Source organism: Rhinatrema bivittatum, chromosome 8 (assembly GCF_901001135.1).
Source record: "Rhinatrema bivittatum chromosome 8, aRhiBiv1.1, whole genome shotgun sequence".
Taxonomy (NCBI): Eukaryota; Metazoa; Chordata; class Amphibia; order Gymnophiona; family Rhinatrematidae; genus Rhinatrema; species Rhinatrema bivittatum.
In genome coordinates this window covers 143,591,856-143,608,692 of record NC_042622.1, presented here as the reverse complement: position 1 = coordinate 143,608,692, position 16,837 = coordinate 143,591,856, and the positions used below count along the sequence as shown (strand labels likewise).

General features: G+C 44.8%; 1 protein-coding gene across 1 annotated transcript in view; it reads right to left on the bottom strand.

Annotated features, from left to right (window-relative positions):
* NRXN2 (neurexin 2) overlaps window positions 1-16,837 on the bottom strand; it is a 1,120,399-nt gene that overhangs the window by 1,002,239 nt on the left and 101,323 nt on the right. Inside the window, 1 exon segment of the mRNA XM_029612675.1 lies at window positions 298-327. Coding sequence (XP_029468535.1) covers window positions 298-327 — 30 coding nt within the window.

Sequence of the window (16,837 nt, the reverse complement as noted above, 5' to 3'; positions counted from 1 at the left end):
TGCGTCCAAAGCGGGTTAAAAACCGCGCAACCATGGCCGCGCTTTACTGTATCGGCCCGTAAGAGAGGAGAGAGAAGAAAGAAAAGAGAAATAAAGTAAGAGAGTGAGAGAACAAAGAGTAGAAATAAAAAAAACAAAAAGAAGAAAACAGGAGGGAGAAGAGAGGAGAAAGGAGAAATAGAAACATGATAAGAAAATGGAAGAGACAGAACATGTAGGAGAAAAAGTGGGAAAGCAGGGGAAAGAATGGGAAAAAAATCAAGAGTCTGAAAACCAGAAAAGCATAAAAACTCATACCTTGGTTGTTTAGAGTCAGATGAGCCGGACCTTGAAGGGAGAAAAAAAAGAAAAAAAAGAAAAAGAAAAAAAAAGAAAAACACGTGTCATAAAAACCCCCAAATACGAACAACAGAAAAGATGCCACAACTTAACGCTCTTTAATTTGTGACAGGCATGGCCGGCAGAGGAAGTGACAGCCGGATGCCGAAATGAAAAAGAAAGAGGGGGGGAAAAATAAGTCTGATTTTGATTTTAAAAAAAAAAAAAAGCATTTTACGACCCCCGAAAAGGTCGAGAGAGAGACAGACAGCAAGAGAGACAGTGAGAAAAATGCTTTTTTTTTTTTTTGGCAAATAAATGGAAACATATATATATATCTATAGATATATAGATATATATATATGTATGCATATATATATATCTACAGAATATATAAATATACACACAGAATGTACCCACAGTAGCATGAATACCAGATCCTCTGTTGGGAGTTTAGAAAGGGGGTAGCAGGTCTCCAGACAGTTCCAGGTCATCAAGGACTAGTTGTGCTGGTCTTGGATTTACTTCCCCCTTTCCCCCGAGGTACTCTATGGAACAATTTCTCCGGGAATAGCAGGGACCTCAGGATGGATGGGGGGGGGGGGGGTGTGGACTGACAGTCTGTCCCTGATGACCTGCAGCCCTCTGGTTGCCTTAGGACAGGGATGTTCTGTCTCACCACGTCCTAGAGAACAAATCAGAAGGAACGGATCGAGCAAAACCGGCAAAGCCCAAAGGCGTTCCAATTCTTTCAGGGACCGTTTCCCAAAGTTTGGGAGAGGGGAAGTGGTGTTGAGTTCATCTGGTTACGTTTTCCGTCTTTTCCTGGCATTACGTAAACCAAAAGAGAGCACAAAAAGGTGAACAAATTAAACTTGTATCCCTGTGCTCCCATCAGGTGGAGGATGCTCTTGATGCCAGCACCCAGACCAAAGCACACATGCTGCGCCATTCAGGAGTCCACATCAAACCCTCCCTCCTCCCCCGAACTCTGTCTTTCCCCCTCCACTTTCCTTTCACGGGCTGGGGTACAGGCTTCCAGAAGCTCTAGGCGTTATCACAAGCTGCACTGGTTTCACAGTTTCAGCACCCAAGGGAGGGGGAAGTCACGTGGAGTGAGGTGGCCTGAACAGCAACAGGATATCACTGCATCGGCCAGGACTACAACAGGGGGAAAATAACAATCGGCTGAATATTTTGAGGGGAGGGAGGGCAAGGGTTATTATTTAGCAATGCTCGGAGCCCCCTCCCCTAACAGGTGCTAAGTATTGTCAGATTACCTATGTTGCATTTTATTTTTTCAGCTTTTGCCTGATGTATTTTTCTTCTTTTTAATTTTGTAAACCGATATGATGTATTCTCGAATACCGGTGTATAAAAACAATGAAAGAAAGAAAATAAGAAGCCTAGCAAAAATCAGCAGCCCTGTTTATCAGCAGGGAAATATCACACGCAGAGGACAACTTTCAAAGGCGTTTCCCGGTTAAACTGGCCTGGATGAAAGTTGTCCTTAGAACAGCAAAAAAGTATGCAGGATCTTTAACAGTGCACATACATTGAACCAGGGCATTCCCAGGGTGGGGGTGGAGGGGAGGTTGCCAACTGTCCTGATTTTTTTTCTGGACTGTACAGAAAGAAGGAGGGCTAAACTGTTCAGAAATGTCGTGGCTTTTAGCTCTCCAGCTGCAGGTTATCGTCCAACCTTCCCCCTTCAGTTATACAATATAGTGTGTACTTTGGTAACTACTGTATATTCAGTATATGTTGGATACATTTATTTTATGTCACTTACATAGACTTCAGTCCATGATTTAATCAGAGACCTGAAAAATGTCAGTAGTTTGGCCCCTAGGCTAGTAAAAGCAAAAGAAGAAGTTTGCGAACTGGTGGTCATGATATGAGGCTCCAGAGGGGTAGACTGAGAAGTAACATCAGAAAAATATTTTTTCACCGCAAGGTTAGTGGATGCATGGAACAACCTTTCAGTGGAGGTGACAGAGGCAAAAACAACAACAACAACAACAACTCAGGAAAACACAGAACAAGTACAGAGGATCATTAATTGCAAAGTGAGGAGAAAGTCAGAGATCAACTGGGGTCTAAGATAACTGTAGCAGGAAGCACCATGAGGAAACTAGATAGGACTTTATCTGTTATTATTTACTACATTTCTGTGTTTCTCTAATGGTGAAGAGTGGCAATAACAATCACATGCGCGTAAACCCTAACAGTAAAGATATTAAACAGCATTTCCATATGTTTGGAAATTTGAAGGTTAAAAATAGGCAATCCTAGGCATAAATAGTGCATAGACATAGACATTTTGAATCATACTACGCACACTGTTTTACCCCCTACCCAGCTAGTCATTCACCACCATAGGAAATTAAAGCACCCTCCCCCATTTGTCATTCGCCTACAGAAACAGGCACTGTGATGTACCCGCGCTGTTTGTGCGTCCTTACTTGCAGCTGATTTGCAAAGGAAAACTGCCCGAGTAGATTCCCTTTGGAATATACCTACAAAAAATGTGTGCTTACCTCGCCACTGGGGGGCAGTGGGACCTCTGTTCAAAACTATCACTAGTAAGTGGCAGCAGAGAGAAACCAATTAGCCCTGTTGCTGTAAAAACCTGGTCTTGCTAAGGATATTGTCTAACTGTACAATCCAGTTTTACTCTTTGGTCCTCTACCATTGTGGGTAGATGAGCGAACATGCTTCACATACACCAGTCCCCAGGACCATATTGCCCACCCCACTCCAGCCCAATGTGTTGAGGCTGGTTGGGAGGGGGGGGGGGGGTGAGGAGGAAGACCAGCCATACAGGAATTTACATCTGCTGATGCAATGGACAGTGGCTATATGGCACACTGGGGCCAGTCTTGCTCACCCCTTCTGATGGCCCTGCTTTCTACTGCCTTCTATATCTGTCCCAAGGATGCTTAACTTCTGTCCCAGTATTGATTTAAGAACATAAGAAGTGCTATGCTCAGTTAGACCAAGGTCCATCGAGCCAGAACCCCGTCTCTCACGGTGGTTAATCTGGTTCACAAGTACCCAGCACATCCCAAAGACCAGATCCATTCTACTACCTCTGCAGGGAGGTTAGTCCAGGCACCCACCACTCTCTCATTAAGAAGTATTTTCTCACATTCCCTCCCACCCGTCCACTTCATATTATGACCCCCTGTTCCTTGAAATTTCTTTTCTATGAAAGTTTCACCCTCCCTTACTTTACTAAAACCTGCTAAATATTTGAAAGTTTCTAGCGTGACCCCCCCTTCTCTTTCTTTCCTCCAGCAAGTACATTTTGAGTAAATGAAACCTCTCCTATGGAGGTTTATGTCCTAGTCCCTATAACTTTTTGGCATCTCTTTTCTGAACCGTCTCCATCCTTCTCAATGTGCTTACACAGGTCCAGCCTCCAGAACCTGTCTCGCCAACAATCTGTACAATGGCATTATCACTTCCTTTTCTCTACTAGTTACGTCTATCCCTGTGCACCCTAGGATCCCTTTGGCTCTGGCCACCACCTTGTAAAGGTACAGGCTATAGAACTGAACACAGTAGTCAAGATGGGATTCACTAGTTGCTTATACAGAGGCAATATTACCTCCTTTTTCATGCTGGTGACGCTCCTATACTCCAAGCCTACTGTTAGCTTTCCCTGCTGCTTTATTACATTGGCCAACAACCTTTAGATCATCTGAGATCATTACACCTGCCGCTGTTTCCTATGTAATGGTTGCCAGTTGTTGTCTTCCTAATTGTCCTGCCAAGATTGTGAAACACTGCAGCTGTATCTCTGACAGACATGTGTGTGCACACTGGGGGAAGTGAAGGGAGAGGTGCATATGTATGTATATGTGGTCAGACCTCAAGCTTTTTCCCTTCACCCTCCTTCCTCTTGTCTTTTGCCCCTCATCCCTGGCAGGCAGCTCTCTCCGTTGCACCAAGATACAAAGAGAAGGTATATGTATAAATATAAAAAAGAAAAAAGGAGGCTGTGAGGACTAATATCACATTCCACATCCCTGGAATCCTGCCTCCTCCGTGTTACTTATTGGAGAGGTGCAGATTTACTCCTTTTGAACTAGTTTGGGTGTTTGTTACCCCAGATTTGCATGATCAGTGATCACATAAGGAAGATTTTTGCTTCTGCAGCTATCTACAGATAAGATCACTCCCCAGCCCTATCCCTGCTCCTCGCAAGTGAATACATGGACTACCACCAGAGGCTGGTAGAGCAAATACCTGTGAAACTTTCTCCTCCCAGACAAAAACTCCACTTCCATCCTCCAACTAATTGCAAAATCTAAAGAAAGCTACTTATCTCTCTCCCTTAGATTGGAAATTCTGTGAGGAAAGGGCCTAGTATCATCCTTTGAATAATTTCATACAGCAGCATTTATGCCTCCCGGCATCACAGACATTATAAATATTATTGTTATTCAGGCTGATGCAATATTGGTGCGCAGAAAATGGGCGCTCGTGATTGAGCACCCGCTCTCCTAACACGCAACGATCAACCTGTCCGGGGCGCCTGATGCAATTTGCAAATGGGCTGCCGCGATAAAAAGGAGACGCTAGGGGAAATTGTGTGCCCCTAGCGCCTCCTCAGCAGCGGATGCCCAGGAGAGGTGGCTGTCAGCAGGTTAGGAAAAACGGACACAATTTTACGAGCATCCCTTTTCCTAACCTGACCACTGGCACACTTTTTTTTTTTTTTTGGACAGTTTTACTTTTTCACTTCCTATAACTTAATATCGCCACAATATTAAGTCAGAGGACATAAAGAAAAGCAGTATTTTCTGCTTTTCTGTACACTTTTTGGGCTCCGGGGCAGGCATTAACTTTGTAGAGTAAAAATGTGCATGTTGGGTGAAGTTTTGTTTTGGTTTTTTTTGCATTGGGGGGAAATAGCTAATAGCTTCATCATCATGAATTTACATGTGATGAGCACTATTAGCTACATGCTCTATTGGACGCACAGTTTGAACGCGCTAACTCCCATTTTGCATCGGGGGTTATGGACACGTGTCCAAAATATGCATCCAATTGCATGCTGAGCCATGCGCTGCAGCCAGCGCACTGTATTGCATCGGCCTGCTTGTCTTTAAGGCTATAAAGGTGAACCTCTTTGGCTGATGCCTGCATGCCTCTGTGTGTGACTTCTCTGTGACCTTTGGCACAGCTGACGTTTTAAAAGATTGGAAAAGTATACTCAGATTATACAAAATTTCCAAAGGCATTCTTTACTTCTAGCACTGACCCCCATCCTCTCCACTTCCCGTAAGCATCGCTAAAGAGTGGCAAGTGCAACCCCAAAAAATGGATTGCCACCCCGTTGCAACCCGTTTCAGACATTTGATCAGGCAGGGGTAACCCAAATCCTCTCCTAAGCCGATGCTGCACTGCTTTTGAATAGCACAGCCACAGGTCAGCCCCCCCAGTCCAGAAGGAGAAACCATGTTTAAGTGAACATCACCTCCTGCTGCCGCGGGAACAGACTTGTAGCTTCTCTCACGAGATTGACCCAGTGGCAGCAAAAGATGATATTTACTTACTCGCAGCTCTTGCTGCTGGAAGCCACATCTCTTTGTGCTATCCATGACCTAGCCTCTGACCTAGTGAAAAGAGTAGTGGTCCCTGCGCTGCTGTTTCCTCTACTTCTCTCAGTCTGTGCTGACCTGATGAGTATGTTCAAAACTCACTGGCTGGCAGATCAGCCTCCCAACAGGATGTGCAGCCCGTGATTTTTGAACATGCTTGCCCAGCTGGCACTGCACAGACTGAGAGGAGAGAGGAGGCAGCAGCAGGAACCAGCAGAAGACTGTAGCAGTACGGTGAGGGGGAGGGGAACAGAAAACCCGGTGAGAACTGATAGGGGTGGGAAGAGAGAAACTGGTGGGGGACAGATGAGGAGGGGAACAGAGAAACTGGTGGAGACTGACAAAGAGGAGGGAGAAACCTGTGGGGGCTAATGGGGCTTGGGAGGGGAAAGAGAGAAACTGGTGGAGAATGATGTGGAGGGGAGATAGAAACTGGTACAGGATGATGGGAGGGGGGAGAAGAGAGAAACAGTGGGGCTGGCCATGATCATCCACAGTGCAGTCAGTGGTATGAGGAAGAAATTTGGGAATGAAGTGCTAAGAAGGTAATTTTATCTTACTTAATAATTTCCTTTCCTTGAGTCCTGCTAGGCCAGCCCTTAATCATAGATTTCCCTCCTCCACAGCTGCTGGAGAGAGAGCACATGCCTTGTGACATCACATTCAAGGAAGTGAGCCTCAGACAGTTGCTAATAAACTTCTGATAAAGAAAAGGACAACTACCCTACAAAAACTTGTGGTTAAAAAAAAGATAAAGCAAAGCTGCCCTGGAGAGAAATATCCCCTGATCCTCTGAGTGGTTCCAACCTCAAAATAGAAGTGTGTGTACAATATTCTCTCTTCCTTGTCACTTTTTTTTACTTTATTTTGTTAAATCATTTAACTTCTATAATTCTCTTTTTTTTTTTTGAGACAGGGATGGAGTCTAGACCTACTATCTCCCCTGCCAGATGTGACAGACAGAGTCAAATCTGGCAGGGGAGAGTACCCTTTGTACCAGTGTCTGGCCGTGCCTTCTTCCTAGTTGGGCTTCTGGACTGATCTAGCAGGACTCAAGGAACGGAAATTATCAGGTAAGATAAAATTTCACCTTCCTTATTTTCCTGCTAGACTCATACTCATTGTACCAAAACTGTTATTCCCTTGGGCAGGAGGAAGAGCATGCCGCCCTAAGGACACTTGATCCAAAGGCTGTACCTGCCCTTGCCAGTATATCCAGCCTGTAATGTTTAGTAAATGAATGTAAAGAAGCCCAGGTGGCTGCTCTGCAGATTCCTTTTGGGGCCACCAGGGATACTGCCCATGACTGCTTTCACTCTGGTTGAATATGCTCAGAGCCCTGCTGGTACCTGCCTTCCCTTATGGATACATGCCAAGGTGACTGCTTCTTTCACCCACCCTTCTGTGGACTACTATGTAGTATAAACAGTCTATCAATTTTGTGGAAGGGATTCATGACCTTTAGTTATCTTAATAGTATGCGATGAACATCTAATCAATGGAGCTCTGTGTCTTCCTTCCTCACTTTGTTATCCCTAAAAGCCAGAAGTGACACTACCTGATCTAGATGGAACGGCGACAGTTCTTTGGGCAGAAAGGAGGGGACCAGTTGAAAAGTGACTGAATCTGATGTGAATGTTAGATAAGGGTACTTGCAGGACATGGCTTGTATCTCCAAGATATGCCTCCCAGAACAGCTGCTTTCAAGGAGAGATCCTTTAATGTTGCCTGAGTGGTTCAAAGGAGGCCCTGTCACAGTCTTAAGAACCAAGTTAAGGTCCTATTGTGGAACTATTGGTCTAAAAGGGGGTCTAATATGCTTTCCTCCCTTAAAAAATTGGCCAATTTCTGGATGCACAGCTATGTGTAAGACCTTACTTGGCCCCTTTTAACAGGGTATAGTTGCTATTTGCACTTTTAAGGAGCTAAATGATAACCCTTTATCCAACCCAATTGGATGAAGTCTATGATGGATGCGACATCTTACGTTCAGGAAGATATTGAGCATGTATGACAGTAATCCTCTAATAAGCACCATATGTGAATGCAGACTAACTAAGTAGATGTCTTTTGTGCCTTTAGCATGGTTGAGATGAATATAGGGGAGCAACCCTTCCTAAGTATCTGTGCCCTTTCAAGAGCCAGGCCACAAGACAAAATGGAGACAAGTCCTCCATTTGGATTGGGCCTTGCCATAACAGGGAGACATGACAGGGTGCCTGTTGGTAGCCTTATCAAGTCCACATTCCAAATCCTCCTCAGCCAATCAGGGACCACCACATTTTGTTAGGAATGATCTTCTGTTCTTTCCAATATTCTTCCCATCAAGGGCCAAGATGGAAACACATACAGGACTTCTTTTGGCCAGAGTTTTCTCAGGGCATCTATTGTGCTGGAGTCTGGCTCCTTCCGTCTGCTGAATAATATGTCTATCTTGGCATTCACCCAAGAACACTAACCACCTATGAAAATGAAACAACTTTATGCAAATCAACAGTAAATGTCATTTCGCCACAGTTGTAGTGACCAATTACCTAAAACATTATAAACATAAGGGGAGCATTCTCATATAAAGACACTGACTATACTCAAATTAATGGTAATGGTATTATTTATTTTATTTAACTGATTTTCAGAATACCTTCATAATGGTGTCACCAATCATCATCGTGCTCCTTACTTCTTATGCAGAGTCCAAAATACTTCTTATGGAAAATCCAATAGCATCTCTTTTTTATGCATTTATATATGCAAATAAAGAAACTAATCTGTAGTCGCAGCATCTTTATAAAATTTTTTGGTGGGCAATTATTTAAAACATTTTATCAAGACACTGTAATTACAGATAAGTTTTATTTACATATATAAATAGATATTAAAAAAAAAAATGTAGCATTGTCTGCCTACTAACCGAGATAAAAGGGAAACTGGTCAGAATACTTTCAGACAACAGTACATTTATTTTTTCACTGATAGCTCTTATCGCTAGCCTATTTATCGACTATGTTCCTTCCCTCCTTATCCATTGGCCCAGGACATCTGCCCATGGCAATAGACTCCCCAGTCATATTTACTGGTGTCCATGGTTATAGTGATCCACTCCAGAGGGTCCAGATCTACTCCCTTTAGTAGGCTGACCAGATCTGTCCACCAATTCAAGTTCTCTCTTATTGCCCAAGGAAGTAGAAGGTGCAAATCATAGTCCCTTGATTCTGGAGACCACCAGCAAAGGAGAGTCCACTATAAAGGGCACATATGGGCACTGGTCCGTGGAACCAGAACTTGTGGCTGTCAATAGTCAGAGAAGATGGATATAATCACAAACCTTGGGTGCATATTGGACCTGGAAACCTTGTTCCTGATCTATTTCTTTCTCCATTTTCTTTGGGGTAAGGATAACATGGCCTTTTCTCATATCGAATAGTGCCCCAAGAAACTCCAGTGACGGCACTGGGCTCAAACTGCTTTTGGGGTAGTTTACTACCCATCCAAGCTTCTCCATAAGGTGGACCACTGTATTGGAGGCCTGTAGACTCTCCTGGAAGGACTTGCCTCTGACAAGCCAAGCTGCCACATGGTAATAGATCAAAATGCCTTATTTATGCAGTGCCGCAGCCACTATCACCATTACCTTGGTGAAGATTCTGGGGGCAATGGCAAGTCCAAAAATCAGAGCCTGAGATTGAAAGTTTGACTATTATGCAAAAGCAGAGCAGATTCTGATAAAAATCCCATATTGGGATGTGAAAGTATGCTTCTGACAAATCAAGGGAAGTCAAGAATTCCCCTTTTCTTATGGACATAATGACAAAGCAGAGTGTCTCCATATAAACGTGTTGGACCCTCAGGCACTTGTTGACTGCCTTGAAATCCAAAACTGAATAAAAATAGCCATTCTTTTTGGGGAATTATGAAATATATTGAGTATGGTCCCCAGCCCTGCTCCCCTATGGAAACTCAAACAATAGACTGTAGGTCCTGCAGCCTTGTCAGTTTTGCTTCTATTGCCTTCCCTTTGCTTGGAGACAAACATGGGGAGGCCATAAAGGCCAATGGCACTGGGATCCATAAGTCTAGGGTATTCCCTCTAACACCCACAGGTCGGATGTAATACAGATCCATTCTGTGTAAAATTGTTGTAGGCAGTAGCCTACATGTGTTATGGCAAAATGTACCTATTGCGTATCATTGGGGAAGATGACTTAAGCCTGCACCAGTGGCGGAGTCATCTTTGGAATTTCTTGCTCCTCAAAAGGGATGGACATTACATCTCCTGGATTTTTGAAACACATATCTGCCTACCTTGAAACTCTAAGTCATGTGTAGCCGAACATGGCCTATCTTCAAGCAGTCATTGAGGTCTGACCTTCCCCAGATCTTGAACTAATCTTTCTAATTCTTCTCTGAAGAGTAAGCCCCTTTTGAAGGGCAATTTGTAGAGGCAGGCTTCGGAGACAACGTCTGCTGCACAGTTATGGAGCCATAGCAGTCTCCTTGCTGCCACTCCTGAGACTACTGCCCTGGAAGCCATCCTGATGAATCGATATCCACTAATAAAGCCAACCCAGACTCTGTCCTTGATCTTCCTGATCATCGCTCTAAGAATCTGAAATCTTAAGGACAGCCATTACATTAGAAATCAACACTGACAGTTCCTCCCTAAGGAAGAATACATCTTCATTACATCCTTTAGTTACTGGTGTTACAATTGGCAGCTCGGACTGCCCTCCAACCTGCCACACTCACCCCCTCCGCTGACTGATGCTGCTAGAGGACTCCTATCACAGAATGCCATCTCCATATGCTGCCAACAGCTACTGACATCACCAGGCAGCCACCTTCCCTTAGATGCATGCTCACACATAATATAGGCCCCACAGCAGGAAATGCTGAGCGGCAACTACCCATGATGTCAGACCAACTGGGCTATTTAAGCAAGGGCCCTGCAGACCTATTTCGCCTCAGCAATGGGTCTTCTGCCTTGCAGCGTGTGTTGCCTAGCATTCTTGTTTCCTGGGTTCCTGTGCCTCGTCCAGCCTTGATCTTGTCTCTTCAGATCCAGACTCCTTCCTTGGACCTGATCACGATTGCTTGTTGCCTGGACTTGACCCCTTGCCTAAACTTGACCACTCTTGCTAGCTGCCTGCCTCAACATTGGCCCGTCTCATTCCAATGACTGCCCTGACACTGGTGTGCTCTTGGACTTCCATTATCCTAACAACCCTAGGGACTGAAGTCCTGCTCTACCTGCGGGGGAGGCAGCTGGTAAATGTGTAGCTCCAGACTGGACCGTTACAGAGCGCATTTGTCAGCTGCAGGCGAAGGTCTCGGGGGTTCACCCTGAAGGTTGCATCAACTATGCCGCAACACCAAGGGCTTATACACCCGCTACCCTTCACAACTGGTGTCCTACAGGATTCCTCACTCTCACCTATTCTTTTTAATATTTACTTAGCTCCTTTATGCTCTATCCATACCGGAATGGGCATTTCGTTTTAAATTATTTGCAGATGATATGCAGATATCTCCTCCAGGAACTTATACAAACCTTTTTTAAACCTAGATACTCTAACTGCCTTAACCACATTCTAATGTGATGCCTCTGTAGTGCTCCATGGTGAGACTGCACTTTCAGTAATGCGTGCAATTCTGGTCACCGCATCTCAAAAAAGATATAGTTGGACTGGAGAAGGTTGACCAACATGATAAAGGGCATGGAATGGCTCTTCTATGAAGAAAGGCTAAAGAGGTTAGGGCTGATCAGCTTGAAGAAGAGACAGCTAAGAGGGTTATGATAGAAGTTGATAAAATCATGAAAGGACTTGAATGGGTAAATGTGAATCGGTTATTTACTCTTTCAGATAATATGACTAGGGGGCACACCATGAAAATAGCAAATAGCATATTTAAAACAAATCAGAGAAAATTCTTCTTCGCTCAATGCTCAATTAAGCTCCAGAATTCATTACCAGAGGATGTGGTGAAAGCAGTTAAAGTAGCTGGGTATAAAAAAATTTGGATAACTTCCTGGAGGAGTGTTACAAACAGGGCAGAGGGAGTTAGGCACTGTGGGGTGCTTATTTGTGCCTCATGCCATACACCTAGGGCCCTGTGCATTATTGAAGGTGTCTATACCTTTTTTTTTTTTTTTGAGAATCTCAGACAGATAACCTCATCTTCCCCCTGAGCTGCTGTTGGAATATGGGAACACGCCAAAATACTAGCATAAGCCTTTTTCTCCTAGGCCTCCCATGAAAGTCTACCTGACCTGACTGTGCTGTGCTGCAGCTCTAGATGCCGCTGCAGGACTTTCCCTGCCCCCATGGTCACCAAGCCTTGCAGGGACCTTACCAAGTTGCAGTAGCAAGCCGCTACCCCAGGCCCTTCTTAGGGCATTCTTAATGATGCCTTCATGGTCTGCTGGGCCCAGTGGGCTGAAATGCCATCACGGATGAGTACTCTGCTAGGTCACTGATACCACCATGATTTTTTCCCTCTTATATAGCCAGACACACTCCCAGGACAAGTACTTGTCACCTCTGGGGTTTCAGGCAGAATTCCAGATACCATAGCCCTGTGTCATTCACTGCTTTTTTCTCTTTTTTTTCAGCTTTATTGAGGCACAACAAAAGCACAGCCAAAATACAGGGAGAGCAGAAGAGGGAGGGAAAAGGCAGAGAAGGAGGGGAAGGCCAGACCCTTACCCTGCGCCAACTCCTCAGTTCCCACCCCAAACGTGGAAACCCCTTACCAGGGTAGCTCACCCAAACCCCTCAGGGTCCTGGAAGTGAATGCGAGGAGAACTCGACCAAGAGAGGTTAGAGAATTTCTCTCTCTGAAAGCAGTCTATCACTGGGGATAAAAGAGCCCCTAAGAACTGTTGGGCCAAGAGCTGGTGGTTTCATCCATGCCGTGAATACACCAAGGCTCTAGAAGCTGACTAGGAATCTGTTCTTTCTAATCTGCTGGAGACAGAGACTACTGGCAACTGCCTAAGGCTATTCCTGCCTTATACCTGGACCCGATGTCACATGGGAGAAAAAGTTGTGTGTTCTGTCTCTGGCAGCTGTGAAGAGGGGAAATCCATGAGCAAAGACTGGTCTAGCAGGAAGATAAAGAAAAAGCTTTGGAAGAACAGATGAAAATAAGGAGATCACCATAGGAAAGGGGGGGGGGAAAGCATCTCTAGGGAAGGAAGGGATGAGAAAGTGGGAGAGCCTCTGGATAGAGGGGTGAGAAGAAAGGAAGGGCCTCTAGAGAGGGGAAAGGGGTGACCATATCTGAGAGGAGAAAGGGAGAAGACTGGCTCAGGAAGGAAGGAGTGGATGAGAAAAGAAAAGTGTGATTGGAAAGAAAGGATGAAAAGGGGGGGAGGTCTGGAGTATGAGATGGAGAGAGTATGAAAGATATGGAGGGGTAAAGAAGAGGGTGAGAGAGAAAGAGACAATATAAAGAGACCGGACTGTGGAGTGGGTAAGAGACAGAGGAAAGAAACAAGTCTTTGAATGGGATGAGTGTGGAAATGGGACTGGAGAGGAGGTGAAAGAGGGAGAAATGGGAGGCTGAGTAATAGGTAAAAGAAAGAAAGAAGAATGGAGCTAGATGCAAGGAAGGGATAAGCAACAGATAAGGAGCTGGGGCAGGTGATGTGATGAGAATCAGAGGAAGGCTTGGGATGGGCTAAGTAAAGAGGTGGAAATGGGAAGACTAAACGTGGGTGAAAAGAAAGAATGAGAAAAGGAGGCTGGGGAAGGAGAAACCAGTGGTGGAATGTGTGGGCTGGGGATTGGATAAGAGTGAGAGATGGAAAATTGTCAGGTGGGGGGGGGGGGGGGGGGGGGGGGAGTGAAAAGATAGAGACTATGACTAGAGCATGAGAGAAGGGGAAAATAAGAGACCAAATCTAATTATGAGTGGATGGAGAGGCAAAGAAGAAAGAAATGAAAAAAAAAGATGAAAAGGAAAGATCAGTCAGAGCCAAATGTACCAAAGGAAGGGAAGGAGGAGAGAGAAGAAAAGAAAAATGGATAAGAAATCCTAAAAAAGAAATTTGGAGATGACAGACAACAGTAAAGTGGAAAAGAAAGACCAGGACCCACCCAATTATAAAAAATGTCCAGATAAAGTTATAAGAGAAAAATTTCAATTTTTAGAGATTGGAAATGTGCATCTCTTCTGTTTTTGTATTATATAAGTCCAAGATGAAATGCATTTCTGTTCTTCTTTCTCCATTATTGAAGTGCTCAAAGAGCCTGGATTCTTGAGTTTTCCATTTCGGTTTAGTCTGCATGTTTTTTATTCTAATTTCTGGTCTTTTATTCTGTATAAAGTGAGGGTCTGTCCATAATCTGCATGTGTGAAGATGAGGGATTCAGCTAGCATGTAGCCTATGTAGCAATCTGGAGCAATCCATTTCCCCAGTAGGGTTTGGTATAATATTTACAGTACTGTTTTCTCATATGTAGTGTTGTCGCATTGGAATTCTGAGAGTTAGCACTGTTACAATATGATACATTTTCTATATAGGACTGGTTTAATGAAGTTATCAATTTTAATGGTAGCTTTACTGGTTATTTTTAAATTCCACAGAAGGCTCTTAGGACTTATTGTCTCTTATAGCCAATTTAAAGGCAAGGGGCCATATTTGTGAGGGTGGACATGTGTGAAAATGTCACTTTGGCTTACCCCCCTGCCAGCCCCCCCCCCCATAACCCTCTTCCCCACTCTTCACTTCTTCTTAGGCTATAAGGACCTGAGAGCCCCCTCCACCCCTACTTTTCTTCTTTTGGAAGTATCACTTTCTATGGTCAGTCTACCTCTCACATCTCAAATTTCATCAAAATCTGTTCAAGGTTTTTTTCAATGACACTAGATCACAGACAGACGGATGGACAGACAGGTTCAGACTGCCTATGAGGTTCCTTTGATAAGAATTCCTAATGTTCAATTTTTAAAAAATATCTGTATTTAGCTCACCCAGTCCCTGCACAGCAAGAGGAAGTTAGCCCCGCTCCAAGGCTGCACTGCGGCAACTCAGGACCCACAACTAGGACTAAGAACTTTTTCACTTGCTCGTTTTCCAGAAGGGCTCTGCCGAACTGGATGTGTCTAAGAAACAACGAGGACAAGGGGGGAGGGGAGGCACAAGCCTGAGATGTTCCTTTTCTCACTCTTGTTTTCGGGCCTGCTAAGAAAGAGAAGCCTGGGTGCATTAGAATTCTGAGCTCTCCTCCCGTTGCCATGGAGACCGGCTCCAAAGTTCCCCGAGGCATGACGGCAGCCATATTGTGCCGAGGCTGCCTTCACTCTCTTTATTTTACCGTCGGAGAGAAGTGGCACAGAATTATATCTATCTATACACACATACATACACACACACACACATATTTATGCATGTGTCCCCTCCCTCCGATCTCCCCACTTTTTTCCCCAGAGGAGGTGACGGTTGGGAAGGCAGCTGTGAAGGGATACAAGTACTGGAAGTGAAGCAGTGTCATGACAGATGTGTGTCTGTATTGTAATCTTACCTGTGTGCACACATGATACATATATCATGTATCATAACTGTGTGGAGTTTATTCAGCGCACAGCTGCTTTTGTGTTTTGCTCAATGTGGGTGTGTGGCTGTACGTGTGCAGCTGCAAGGATTCTCACTTGACTTCAGTACTAGAAACATGCGGCTGTACCTTAATGACAGATCGCCCGTGGGCAAAGCTTCCAACCTGCTGATTCAGTAACCTGAGGGGATTTTGTGGGGTTCTGCCTGAGTAAGACGCATTCCACGAGTTATAATGGGATTAGTTTATTTCTGATCTGACTGTTGAGCAGAACTGAAAAGGGAAACAGGAAAGATGCATCATGTGATCTACCCCCTCATCTCTCACCGACCCTAGTCCTACACACACACACACTCACTTCAACTGCTTTCATCTCTCAGGAACACCGAGACATAAGGTAGGAACACCCTCTCCAGGGCTGCCAGAAGGGGCGGGTGAGATGAGTAACAGCCCCGGGTGCCAATATGCCTTGTCAGGATTGGGGACGGCAGAGCTACTTCAAGTCTTCACGCGACAACATCATGGAATGGGGTCCCGTCCCCTGGTACTGGCCACATCACTGGGGGGGGGAGAGGCACACCCCTCCCTGTCCCAGGCTGACCCTCTCCTTACATCCACATCTTTCCCTTCCTTTTCCTTGGAAACATCTTCATTGTAAGACTGGTCGAATTACACAGCTGCACTCTTCACATCTTCCCGCTAAGTCAGTAAGAAAGGAGTCAATGACTGATGAAAAAAATTCTGGCTCATCCAGACTCCTCGATTCATGTCATCCAGGACCGATGGATAACACAGCCCCCAACCAGTTTTCTTTAAGGGTCCATAACAGTAATGACAACAAACCCCCCCCCCCCCCCCAACTGTTTTGTGACCTCATTCTTTCCAACTAATGGCAGACTCAGGGAAGGGAGAGATTTTTAAAGTGTGACCAACCATAGGGCTCAAAAGATAGATACACTAGTTCTTCTCCACCAGAGCCAGTTGAGTTTTCAACATGCAGGTATGCAGATAGATGGGGTCTCCCAGTGCGGATCTGCAGCAGCACAGTAAGGAAAACACCTCAGCACAAAATCACCCTCTGGATCCTAGTACTTATCTCCTGAGCCCTCCTTTCCTACAGGTGACAAGCTCTGTATCCTTACACACCCATCCCTTAGTTCTTCAGTCTTAGCTGTGATGGGCTCTGTATTCTTCTTCGCATCCCAAACCCTCCTTTCCTAGATGTGTCAGGCTCTGCATCCCTGTGTCAATCCCATAAGCCCTTCAGTCCTAGAGACAGGGCTGGATTTAGTCATATGCCAACACAGTCACGTGCCTAAGGCACCAAATTCTGAAGGCACCAAAAAAAAT